Source organism: Hippoglossus hippoglossus, chromosome 24, assembly GCF_009819705.1.
Source record: "Hippoglossus hippoglossus isolate fHipHip1 chromosome 24, fHipHip1.pri, whole genome shotgun sequence".
Taxonomy (NCBI): domain Eukaryota; kingdom Metazoa; phylum Chordata; class Actinopteri; order Pleuronectiformes; family Pleuronectidae; genus Hippoglossus; species Hippoglossus hippoglossus.
The window spans coordinates 1,914,586-1,928,637 of NC_047174.1; the positions used below are offsets into that span (position 1 = coordinate 1,914,586).

Sequence of the window (14,052 nt, forward strand, 5' to 3'; positions counted from 1 at the left end):
ATGAGGTTTGGTGAGTTTCTTACAGCAGCTTACAACATACCGTTTCCCAAAGTTAGGAGCCATTGGAAAGTGGTGGGTCATTGTCAAGTTGTTACTGCTCCTGATACATTTGAATATTTTTGTGTGTGGTCTGGTTTCATTAAAACTATGATCATCAACGTATATTTGTCTGTCTTTTGTCACAATGTTGACTCAACGTATATTTTCATGGAAATTTACTGAACTAACTGTCCTGACATGACTATGCTCAAAGTTCAGTTGGATTGACCTGAAACATCATTGTATAATTCTACTTAATGTTTGCATCTGTCTGATACCAAGAGATGTTCTCTACTTTGGACCTAAACGTCCCTGTGACTATTTGTTTTTCTGCCCAGTGTCTATATACTCAGGAGAGGGGGGGACATTTGACCCATTCTCTGCTGATGTCTGAGCGCTGGACACGTCCTGTCTGGCTGATATCAAAGGATGACGTGGAGCCCCTCGATCTGTGCATAAAAGCCAGCTCATCATAGGAGCCATTTTGTCAGATTCTTGAGCCGGCAGTGGCTTTGAGAATTCTGTCCCTATTTGGCCAAATAGTTACATTGTAACTCTGTTTGTGTTCAAATATATTCGCTGTAAATTGTTTCTGGACCATTAATTAAATACTTTGATATCATTGAAATGATCGCTCAGTCTGATGGTTTATTTCCTCACCAGGGAATTAAATACAAATTCCCACCACATATATTTTTCTGTCTTTTGTGACGATGTGAACTCAACATAGCATCGTAAATAAAGGAATGTAAGATTTCTCTTCTCTTTCTCACTGTTGAAAGGTTTCTGTCATTTTAGGCCGTTCTTGTCACCCAGATGAATGTTCATTTTTCCATAAAGTTTGGTTTTAATTTGATATTTGATGATATAAAAGATGTTGAAACGTCATCATTGACAGCAGAGACTGACTGGTGATTGGTTGAGTTTATGTTTTGGCAGCAGAGCTGATCAGCAGGATCTCAACACTGAAGCTCCACACCACGATCACTACTGCGCAGACTCTGACTCCAAATAACGTCAAAAGACCAAAATGGCATCAATTGTATCCGACATATTTTACCTCCATTTGTGTAAAAGTGGAGGGAGAGGAGTTCTGTCATCCATCTTTATTTACAGTCTGTGATACTGACATGAATAAACATGTACAGTTTGATGACTGGTCTATGTCACTATGATTTAACTCTGTATTACAACTAATAGAAACTTATTGTAAACTCCAACATTGGTGTGAATGTACAGAGGCAGATTCCCACATCTGTCGGAGGGGGCGCTATAAACATTTGAGCTATGAAGATAAAAAGTTGAACCTGTCTCTGTCGGACCTTCGCAGTGTGACACCCACCGGAAGTTTACAGACAGCACCAGCAGCGTTAGCTAGGTGCATGTTAGCAGTTAGCTGGGAGACGGTAGTGTGGTCGTGTCTCTGGTAAATATTCAAGTAGTGGACGGAGCAGTGATGTCTTCGGTTCAGTATTTGAGAGAGTTTATCAGCGAGCGACTAACAGCTGCTGCTGAAGAGATATTCACAGTCTTTGAAAAAACCATCGTCCAGTACGAAGAAGAGGTCGCTCGTCAGCGCAGACTGCTGGACACCGTTTTGAAACCTGAAATAAAGCTACACAGGATCGGTCAGTACAACCAGAGTGTGGCTGACATTGGACTTGTTTCTCTGTGTTTGCTGTGTTTGTAGTCTGGATGGAGAAAACACTGCGTGTTACTTTATTTTGTTGCTCTCATGAATAAAATGGACTTTTAAAAGTTACAAAGCACATAAATGATTCAATGAAAATATGAAATCCTCTTACAAAAAGATTTGGTGCTAAAATGTAGAAGCAGTTAGTTTTGTTACTTATCTTTCACAGTTATTGTCAAATCTGAAACTAAATTGTCTTTATTTTAACCTCACAGTTGTAACCTCTGTCTTGTGCCTCTTGGTTCCTCCAGAGCTCCCACAGCAGCATGTCTGTAAGGAGGAGGAGGTTCTCACTGACCAGCAGCTCTGTCACCAGGAGAGGAACTCCAGTCTGGACCAAGAGGAACAAGAACCTCCACAGATTAAAGAGGAACAGGAGGAAATGTGCACCAGTCAGGAGGGAGAGCAGCTCGTACTGAAGCAGGAGACTGAAACCTTCATGTTGACTCCTCATTGTGAGGAAAGTGACCACAGAGAACCAGACGGTGAGCACCAGCTCCTCTCTCACAACTCTCCTGTAGCTGAGAGGCAAGATCAGAACAGAAGAAAACTTTTGGATTCAGGATCAACAGGAAATGAAGAACCAAACCCACAGAAGAGTTTTCATGAAAACAGGAGTCACAGTAACAATGTGGACAACTCTCCCAAATCAGAGATTAACTCTAATACTCAAACAGGTAAAAAGTCTTTCAAATGTGAAACTTGTGGAAAAGCTTTTGCGTGTAAGTATAAATTGAAAATTCATCTGAGAACACACACGGGTGAAAAACCTTATTTATGCAAAATATGCAGGAAAGGATTTGGACGTAGTGATGAATTGAAAGTCCACATGAGAACTCACACAGGTGAGAAGCCATATTGTTGCCAAACATGTTCAAAACGTTTTGTAAATAGTAGTTATTTGAAAGTCCACATGAGGTCTCACACTGGTGAGAAGCCATTTCCCTGCAAAATATGTCAGAAACGTTTTGTGAAAAGTGGTTATTTGAAAGTTCATACGAGAATTCACACTGGTGAGAAGCCTTATTCATGCAAAATATGCAGGAAAGGATTTGGACGTAGTGATGAATTGAAAATCCATCTGAGAACTCACACAGGTGAGAAGCCATATTGTTGCCAAACATGTGGTAAATGTTTTGTAACTAGTAGTAAGTTGAAAGTCCATGTGAGGTTTCACACTGGTGAGAAGCCATATTGTTGCCAAACATGTGGTGAATGTTTTCTAAGTATGGGCTATTTGAAATACCATATAAGAACTCACACAGGTGAGAAGCCATATTCTTGTAAAATATGTCAGAAACGTTTTGTGAGAAGTGGTGTATTGAAAGTCCACATGAGAATTCACACTGGTGAGAAGCCATATTCTTGTAAAATATGTCAGAAACGATTTGTGAGAAGTGGTGTATTGAAAGTCCACATGAGAATTCACACAGGTGAGAAGCCATATTCTTGCAAAATATGTCAGAAAAGGTATACACAAAGTGGTCATTTGAATTTCCACATGAGGAGTCACAGGTGAGAAGCAATTTTCTTGCCAAAGATGTGGGGACAGTTTTTCACATTGTGATGCATTGAATGTTCACATGAGAACTCAGACTGGAGAGGAGCCTGCAACACGTGATAAAAGCTTCTCTTAGTTTACACACATGAAAAGTCATTTAAAGATTTATACAGGTAAAAATGTGTGTTTACAAAACAAGGATGTATCTAGATTTAGTGTTGTTGAAGATGATAAATGATCTGAGGCTGTCCAGCCATCCTGCAACTACGGTCTTTTCATGAACATGTCCTTTAATTCACTCTGTATTTTTTTTCTTACATCAAATTGTTACAATTTTTATTATTTCAGTCTGCAGAGGAAAAACAAACTCATGTAGTAGATGTTCTATGCTGCTTTGTGAAATTTGCCACATAAATAAACTTGTATTTTAATAACTAGAATATTTCTTTCAATGCTGGTTCGTCAGACTGATGTTCCTAATCTGATGGATTGAATAATGAGGGTAATTATGAGCACCATCAGTCTAAAGGCTCATTTATATCATTTTTACCCATGAAAATAGATATGTGTATTTTAAACTGTGTATTCATCACTGCCCACAAACTACCATGTGTTCTGAACGTTGACACAGCTACATACAAACATGGCAGCAATGAAGGAGGTCTTTATAACTTCAAAGCTTCAAAATCATTTTAATGGACACTGACATGTGAAAAAGAGAATGGTGCCTTTTCCCTTCCCACTCCATGTCCTGACCACCTGTTCTTTCACTGTTTAACTTTAGTGAGAAGTTACGATCTTCAAAAGAAATGCAGAACTCAGGATTACCAGTGGGTTACATTTCAGGAATCGTGCTGTCGATCATTTCAAAGGACTGAAGTCATTAAAAACCAGCGGCCATCTCAGATAACTAGGGAGGAATATCAAGATGAGGTTTGGTGAGTTTCTTACAGCAGCTTACAACATACTGTTTCCCAAAGTTAGGAGCCATTGGAAAGTGGTGGGTCATTGTCAAGTTGTTACTGCTCCTGATACATTTGAATATTTTTGTGTGTGGTCTGGTTTCATTAAAACTATGATCATCAACGTATATTTTTCTGTCTTTTGTGACAATGTTAACTCAACATAGCATCGTAAATAAAGGAATGTACGATTTCTCTTCTCTTTCTCACTGTTGAAAGGTTTCTGTCATTTTAGGCCGTTCTTATCAACCAGATGAATGTTCATTTTTCCATAAAGTTTTGTTTTAATTCGATATTTGATGGTATAAAAGACGTTGAAACGTCATGATTGACAGCAGAGACTGACTGGTGATGAAGATAAAAAGTTGACCCTGTCTCTCTGTCGGACCTTCGCAGTGTGACACCCACCGGAAGTAAACAGACAGCACCAGCAGCGTTAGCTAGGTGCATGTTAGCAGTTAGCTGGAAGACGGTAGTGTGGTCGTGTCTCTGGTAAATATTCAAGTAGTGGACGGAGCAGTGATGTCTTCGGTTCAGTATTTGAGAGAGTTTATCAGCGAGCGACTAACAGCTGCTGCTGAAGAGATATTCACAGTCTTTGAAAAAACCATCGTCCAGTACGAAGAAGAGGTCGCTCGTCAGCGCAGACTGCTGGACACCGTTTTGAAACCTGAAATAAAGCTACACAGGATCGGTCAGTACAACCAGAGTGTGGCTGACATCGGACTTGTGTCTCTGTGTTTGCTGTGTTTGTAGTCTGGATGGAGAAAACACTGCGTGTTACTTTATTTTGTTGCTCTCATGAATACAATGGTATTTATAAAATTAAAAGTTGATTTCAACAACATAAATGATTGAGTGACACATTAAACCCTCACACAACAGTATGTGGTGCTAAAACCGGAGGAGCCGTTAGTATTGTTCCTTATCTTTCACAGTAATTTTCAAATCTGAAACTAAATTGTCTTTATTTTAACATCACAGTTGTAACCTCTGTCTTGTGTCTCTTTGTTCCTCCAGAGCTCCCACAGCAGCATGTCTGTAAGGAGGAGGAGGTTCTCACTGACCAGCAGCTCTGTCACCAGGAGAGGAACTCCAGTCTGGACCAAGAGGAACAAGAACCTCCACAGATTAAAGAGGAACAGGAGGAAATGTGCACCAGTCAGGAGGGAGAGCAGCTCGTACTGAAGCAGGAGACTGAAACCTTCATGTTGACTCCTCATTGTGAGGAAAGTGACCACAGAGAACCAGACGGTGAGCACCAGCTCCTCTCTCACAACTCTCCTGTAGCTGAGAGTCAAGATCAGAACAAAAGAAAACATATGGATTCAGGATCAACAGGAAATGAAGAACCAAACCCACAGAAGAGTTTTCATGAAAACAGGAGTCACAGTAACAATGTGGACAACTCTCCCATGTCAGAGATTAACTCTAATACTCAAACAGGTAAAAAGTCTTTCAAATGTGACACTTGTGGAAAAGTTTTTACTAATAAATATCAGTTTAAAATACATCTGAAAATCCACTCAAGTGAGAAACCTTATTCTTGCAAAATGTGTTGGAGAGGTTTTAGACGTAATGGTAATTTGAAAGTCCACATGAGAATTCACACTGGTGAGAGGCCATATTCATGCCAAACATGTGGGAAAGGTTTTAGACGTAGTGATATATTGAAAATCCACTTGAGAAGTCACACAGGTGAGAGGCCATTTTCTTGCCAAACATGTGGGAAAGGTTTTAGATGTAATAGTCAGTTGTTTGTCCACATGAGAACTCACACTGGTGTGAAGCCATTTTCTTGCAAAATATGTCGGAAAGGTTTTTCTCGTAGAAATATATTGAGTGTCCACATGAAAACTCACACAGGTGAGGAGCCTGCAACACGTGATAAGAGATCCTCTTAGTTTACACACATGAGAAGTCATTTGAAGATTCATACAGGTAAAAATTATTGTGTTTACAAATAGAGTGGGAGAGCTTTCAGGGTTAGTGGTTAATTGACAACACACATTAGAAGAGCTCATACTGGTGAGAAGTCATCACTGCAACTCTTGAGAGAAAAGATAATTTGAACGGGCACATTTTGAAGTCATATGAGGTGAGATCAAAAAGATCAGAGACTGAACCTTGAACAAACCAAACCTGTTCCTGATTTAAATTTGGACCCATTCCCTGTGAAGTACTCACCTTGTGCAACTATAGATTTTTCCAAAATATCTTTAACATTTGGAATGCTCCCTGGAAACCCCCAAAATCCAGATCTTTCGAACTCTACTCCCCCAAGCACAAATTTTGATTTGAGTTAGATGAAGTTGTTGTTGGAGATAACTGGGCTTTTTTCACTGTCCAAGTTTACACATTTTGTGAATAAATGTGTGTGTAGATTCTTCATTTAAGTGCAATCAACAGAGTTCCTAAATTATTTAAATTTTACAAATTTTATAGACCAACTCAGTTATATGGCTTTATATAAGTTTAATGTTGTTGAAGATGAAACATGATCTGGTGCTGTACGGCCATCCTGCAACTACATTCTTTTCTCGAACATGTCCTTTAATTTGATACTGTCTGTATTTTTATATTTACATCAAATTGATACAATTTATATTAGTTTAGTCTGCAGAGGTGAAACAAACTTGTGTAGTATATGTTCTTTGTGGCTTTATGAATTGTACCATATAAAAATAAACTTGTATTTTAAGAACTAGAATATTTCTTTCAATGCTGGTTCGTCAGACTGATGTTCCCAATTTGATGGATTGAATAATGAGGGTAATTATGAGCACCACCAGTCTAAAGGCTCATTTATGCTCTTTTTACTTATGAAAATAGATATGTCTATTTTAAACTGTGTATTCATCACTGCCCACAAACTACCATGTGTTCTGAACATTGACACAGCTACATACAAACATGGCAGCAATGAAGGAGGTCTTTATAACTTCCCCTCAGAATCAACATTATCCAACAATTTACCCTAAAATTACAGCTTCAAAATCATGTGGTCTGGTTTCATTAAAACTATGATCATCAACGTATATTTTTCTGTCTTTTGTGATAATGTTAGCTCAACGTAGCATCATAAATAAAGGAATGTACGATTTCTCTTCTCTTTCTCACTGTTGAAAGGTTTCTGTCATATTAGGTCGTTCTGGTCACCCAGATGAATGTTCATTTTTCCATAAAGTTTTGTTTTAATTCGATATTTGATGATAAAAAAGACGTTGAAACGTCATGATTGACAGCAGAGACTGACTGGTGATGAAGATAAAAAGTTGACCCTGTCTCTCTGTCGGACCTGCACAGTGTGACACCCACCGGAAGTAAACAAAGACAGCACCAGCAGCGTTAGCTAGGTGCATGTTAGCAGTTAGCTGGAAGACGGTAGTGTGGTCGTGTCTCTGGTAAATATTCAAGTAGTGGACGGAGCAGTGATGTCTTCGGCTCAGTATTTGAGAGAGTTTATCAGCGAGCGACTAACAGCTGCTGCTGAAGAGATATTCACAGTCTTTGAAAAAACCATCGTCCAGTACGAAGAAGAGGTCGCTCGTCAGCGCAGACTGCTGGACACCGTTTTGAAACCTGAAATAAAGCTACACAGGATCGGTCAGTACAACCAGAGTGTGGCTGACATTGGACTTGTTTCTCTGTGTTTGCTCCAGCCAGATAACAGTCGACCCGGTCTCATCTATAAACCTGACATCATATGGAACCTGGATTTCTCCTCGTCAAACCAGGCCTCCATTAAAGATGATTCCAGGGAGTTTGGAAACACATCTGCAGATTGTGTTTGTGAAAATGTATCAAAAGAGATTTCACAGTTTTCTCCACGTGTAGAGAACATGGAACCAGGTCGTGATTTAAGGAACAATAGACTCAGATTGGTCAAGTCAGGACTAGATTATCACAGAGAAGCAAATTACTCTTTAGAACATACTTTCATCTCTGTGAAATCACACACAAAGTTTCCCCCTGAGTTATGAAACATCTATTATATGTTGTATGTACAATATTATTTTCGAGTTTTTTATTCTTTGGTCAGCACCTCAATTATTTTTTTGAGGAAACACTGATCACTATATTTCTGTATTTACTTAAATCAGTCTTTTAATCTTAGTCAAGTGACCTTGTGTCAACTGTTCTTTTTTTGCCTGGACGGGGAAAATAACAATGATTTTTTAAAATGTTGCTTTCATGATTAAAATAATCTTTATACATTTGAAAGTGGGTTTAAAACGATGATTGTAACGATTCAATGAAACTATAAAACACCCCTACACAGTAGCATTTGGTGCGAAAATGTAAAAGCGGTCAGAATTATTCCTTATCTTCGTAATTTTCAAATCTGAAACTAAATTGTCTTTATTTTAACATCACAGTTTTAACCTCTGTCTTGTGTCTCTTTGTTCCTCCAGAGCTCCCACAGCAGCATGTCTGTAAGGAGGAGGAGGTTCTCACTGACCAGCAGCTCTGTCACCAGGAGAGGAGCTCCAGTCTGGACCAAGAGGAACAGAAACCTCCACAGATTAAAGAGGAACAGGAGGAAATGTGCACCAGTCAGGAGGGAGAGCAGCTCGTACTGAAGCAGGAGACTGAAACCTTCATGTTGACTCCTCATTGTGAGGAAAGTGACCACAGAGAACCAGACGGTGAGCACCAGCTCCTCTCTCACAACTCTCCTGTAGCTGAGAGCCAAGATCAGAACAGAAGAAAACTTGTGGATTTAGGATCAATTAGAAATGTATCAGAGATTGACTCTAATACTCACCCAAGAGAAAAGTCTTTCAAATGTGACAGTTGTGGCAAAGCTTTTTTGTATAAGTGTCACTTGAAAATACATCTGAGAATCCACACGGGAGAGAAACCATATTTATGCAAAATGTGTGGAAAAGCATTTATTACCATGTTCACATTGAAAAGTCATATGACAACTCACACAGGTGAGAAGCCATATTCTTGCAAAATATGTCGCAAAAGTTTTGTGCGTAGTGGTTACTTGAAAGTTCACATGAGACGTCACACGGGTGAGAAGCCGTATTCTTGTGACACATGTGGGAAAAGTTTTGTATGTAGTGGCATCTTGAAAGTCCACATGAGAACCCACACAGGTGAGAAGCCGAATTCTTGTGAAAACTGTGGGAAAAGATTCAGTGACATTTCTGCGTTGAATCAGCATATGATTGTGCACACAGGTGAGAAGCCGTATTCTTGCAAAATATGTGGGAAATGTTTTGTGCGTAGTTCGGTCTTGAAAGTCCACTTGAGAACTCACACTGGTGAGAAGCCATTTTCTTGTAGATTATGTGGGAAAAGCTTTGTAAGTAGTAACGTCTTGAAAGTCCACATCAGAACACACACAGGTGAGAAGCCGTACTCCTGCGGCACCTGTGGGAAAAGATTTAGTAACACCTCAGCTTTGAATGAACATATGAGAGTGCACACAGGTGAGAAACCATACTCTTGTGAAACATGTGGGAGAAGTTTTGGATGTGGTCGTGATTTAACAGTCCACATTAGAACTCACACAGGTGAGAAGCCGTATTCTTGCCAAATATGTCAGAAAGGTTTCACACGTGGTAATTATTTGAAAGTCCACATGAGGCGTCACACAGGTGAGAAGCCGTACTCTTGCAACATCTGTGGGAAAAGATTCTTTCAGTCGTCAGACATGAAAAGGCATTTAAAAGTTCATACAGGTTAAAATTGTATATTAACTAAACATGCCAGTTTTCCGGCTTAATGGATAATTGCTGGTACACATGAGAAGCGCTCACACTGATGAAAATGATTATCACTGCAACTTCTCTGGGTAAACATACTTTGAAGTGACATATCTTGAAAACCATTCCTGATTTAAAATTGGACACATCACTTCAAGTCACCTTGAACAACAATAGACTGTTTTCAACATTCCTGCCACGCTTGGGATGAGTCCTATAAGCCCCCAAAAATCCATATCAGTCGAGCTCTACTTATAAGGGAACCAGCTGAATTATGTTGATACTGCCAAGCACCCAGTTGGATTGGAGTTGGATTAAGTTGTTGTTGGAGATAACTGGGCTTAGTTAACAAAACATGGAAAGCAATGTGAGTACATACTTCCTTTAAAGTGAAAAACTGACTTCTTAAATCATTTTCGTTTTGCTGTTTTTATCAACTCAGTTGTATGAAGTTATACAAAGTTTCTGATGTTGAAGATAATAAATTATCTAGTAGTGGACGGCCATCCTGAAACTACTGTCTTTTCTAGAACATTTACTTTAATTTGATCTTTTGTGTGTTTTTCCAATACATCACATTGATACATTTTTATTATGGTGAAACAAACACATTAAGTAGAAGATGTTCTGCGTGGCTTTATGAATGGTGCCATATCAATCAACTTGAATTAGTAGAACATTTCTTTCAATGCTTGTTCTTTAGACTAATGTCAGCGACGGTTCAGCTGTGCTGCTCTTCTAGAGAATCGAGGTCTCTGATTTTCTCTGTGCACAGCAGAATAGACAGTAAATACTATCTTTCACAACAGTTTCAATGTATATCTATTAAATATATGTCACAAACATAAATGTTTGCAACACTTCCTGTACCTGCTTCAAAATAAAAGCACTCCTGCATTGCTGTTGACTAAATCCATTCAGTTGTTTAAAAGGTTAAAATTGTGAAATATTTGCAGGAGTGGAAGATGCGCGGCTTCATACTGCACAGTACTGGTATTTATGTCCGTACTTTTATACAAGGTAATACAGCAGTCACGTCTATGGCCATTTTCAAAGCAAACCCTGTTTAAAGTAAAGTAGCGGCTCCACTGCAGAGCTTATTGTTGAAATTCATTGAACAGACACTGTAAATATAGTTTGTATTGAAGAGATATCCCTCCTGTTAATGTGAATATTTTGCATCGAACAGATAAAATCTTTGATTGTATGGATGTTCGTACATTGAGTCTGTTGTAACAGAGAAATAATAAATATGACTCCTAAGTGGGTATTTTAAAAGATATCGGGTAGATCTCAGTTCACCTTTGGAATTAAACCGTGATCTTGGGCTTGAAAACGTTACAAGTTTTTTAAAAAACTTTGTATTTATTATATCTAATATTTATTTGTCTATGTGTCTGTTGATCTGTACTGTTACATATGTGTAATACTTGTAGAAATACGTGCTTGTAAATAAAGTTGTTTTAAAAATAAAACACTGAATGGTTGTTTTCCTCAGACCTTAATAGTGATGAGTGAAATGTACAAATAGTAAAGAAATGTAGATCATAAAACAAAAAATAATATCCATGCGAAATGACACCACAGAATCGTGGGACTCGTGACGGAAGGCTGTCGAAACTTCACAGCGTGACAACCAGCGGAAGTAGATGATCAAAGCGCAGCAGCGTTAGCTCCATGGATGTTAGCAGTTAGCTGGGAGTCGTTGGTGTGATCGTGTCGCAGGTTTACGTTCAAGTTGTCCACGACGCAGCGATGTCTTCGGAGGAAGAGGACGATCGTCAGCGCAGACTGCTGGGCATCGTCATGAAAGCTGAAATAAAGCTTCACAGGATCGGTCTGTACAACCACAGTGTGGCTCCTAGTGAACTCCGAGGTTTCTCCAGACAGGGAACAGTCGACCCGGGGCCTGTTGCAGCTTCAGTGGAAACAGCGAGTTGCCTCCGTCTTGATGGAAAATCTTCTCCTATTTTGTGGCGTCTTTTAGTTTTATTTATTGTAAGAGCACACAGCAGGGCCGGCCCTGGCAATGTTGGAGCCCTAGGCGAGATTTCAGACTGGCCCCCCCCCCCACACACACACACACACAAACAGAGCTTGTGTGTGTGTGTGCCTGTTTAGACACAACTGCCAAATGTGTGGAATAAGAACATAATTAAAGATGGGGAAAGTATGGTATGCATATTTAATCATTTATGTAAAATATATTATATCAGTGAAATCGTATAAAATCGATTTTCAGTGTGTTTTCTGGCCCGATTCGCTAGAACAGACCCCGAAACCATTGCTGTAGATGGCGAGGCGGCCGCAGGGATTCCCGGCGCTTCCCAGTACTTTGCTGCCGGTGCAAACAGCCCAATTGATTAACATGGGCGTGGGAGAGAGGCGGACAGCCTTTCGTGGCGGTTCGCTAAGCTTCTGCCTCCGGTGTGTCTCCGGGTTTAGAGGATGAAGGTGTGACGTTACTGCATTGGTTAACATTGCATGTATCACGTCATGATAAATCAGCCTCTTGTGCCGCCCTCTCGGCATTTTGCGCCCTAGGCAACCGCCTATGTCGCCTATGCCAGGACCGCCCCTGGCACACAGAATACACAATAATCGAGAGCGTAAAAACATGAAGTGAAAAATAGTCTTGGGGCGAATAAAGTTGTGTTTGAGTCATTCAGTTCGCATCGATCAGTTTATTCACTCTGGATGTATTTCTCCAACCGGAAATACGTCACGGTTTAAGGTTTGACTGCACGTGGATGGTTAAAAAACACCTGCATTTGAGTAAGCACTTCTGGTCTACTTCGCCTATTTGGTAAATATTGTAAGGTGAAAACTATTAATTATTTATATGTACTATACTGATTTTGCCTTCTCTGTCTACGTAGCACGAAACGTGGGAATGTATGCCAGTGTATCCACATATATCGGTTTTACGATTAAAAGTAACTTAATTACATAAGCTATTATTTTTGTCAAAATAAGACTAACTCCCTCCAGCAATTTCAACTTGTGATAAATATTGTGGTTCCCCGTCCCCGGGCCACAGACGACAGGTTCAAGCGCTTTGGAAGCAAAGGACAAAGAAGAAATTTACATTGTATAAAAAACATTTCACTATATTTTTCCAAAAATGTAGCTTGTGACATTATAAAGCACCTCCGAGCCTAAAGAGACAGGTTGATTACCTTAAGATGCACACAAGGACCATCTCAACAACCACCCCCTCCGTTGTGAGACTCACAATCACTATCCTGGTCACAGTAACAGTCGCATGGGTGGGACAAACGCAGAGTCAGACTGCGCAATAAATGCGGCTTAACTTCACACAGAAACGCTGAAACTACCACACTGCATGCAGCATCTCAGCCCCCCACCCCCCTCTGTAAGTAATTAAGTTTATTTTATGGTCTTGTCAGAAATTGTTGTTCTTCTCATCGCACTGTTTTATAAACGAGGCCCCTGATCGATTGTTGTCTGGATGGATAAAACTCTTAAGAGACTTTAACTATTTTTTTTTTTTAAACTTCATGGTTGTAACCTCTGTCTTGTGCCTCTTGGTTCCTCCAGAGCTCCCACAGCAGCATGTCTGTAAGGAGGAGGAGGTTCTCACTGACCAGCAGCTCTGTCACCAGGAGAGGAACTCCAGTCTGGACCAAGAGGAACAGAAACCTCCACAGATTAAAGAGGAACAGGAGGAAATGTGCACCAGTCAGGAGGGAGAGCAGCTCGTACTGAAGCAGGAGACTGAAACCTTCATGTTGACTCCTCATTGTGAGGAAAGTGACCACAGAGAACCAGACGGTGAGCACCAGCTCCTCTCTCACAACTCTCCTGTAGCTGAGAGCCAAGATCAGAACAGAAGAAAACATATGGATTCAGGATCAACAGGAAATGAAGAACCAAACCCACAGAAGAGTTTTCATGAAAACAGGAGTCACAGTAACAATGTGGACAACTCTCCCATGTCAGAGATTAACTCTAATACTCAAACAGGTAAAAAGTCTTTCAAATGTGACACTTGTGGACAAACTTGTGCGTGTAAGTATAATTTGAAGATTCACCTGAGAACACACACGGGTGAAAAACCTTATTTATGCAAAATATGCAGGAAAGGATTTGTGAAAAGTGGTGATTTGAAAGTCC

General features: G+C 39.9%; 1 protein-coding gene across 1 annotated transcript; it reads left to right on the forward strand.

Annotated features, from left to right (window-relative positions):
• The first annotated feature begins 895 nt into the window (after nt 1-895).
• LOC117758804 (putative uncharacterized protein DDB_G0287113) lies at nt 896-13,746 on the forward strand. The gene is made up of 6 exons (XM_034580769.1): nt 896-1,667; nt 1,984-2,217; nt 5,216-5,449; nt 8,611-8,844; nt 13,477-13,554; nt 13,691-13,746. Exons 1-6 carry the CDS (start codon nt 1,496-1,498, stop codon nt 13,744-13,746), a joined length of 1,008 nt encoding a protein of 335 aa, XP_034436660.1. The 5' UTR covers nt 896-1,495.
• Nucleotides 13,747-14,052: the final 306 nt, after the last annotated feature.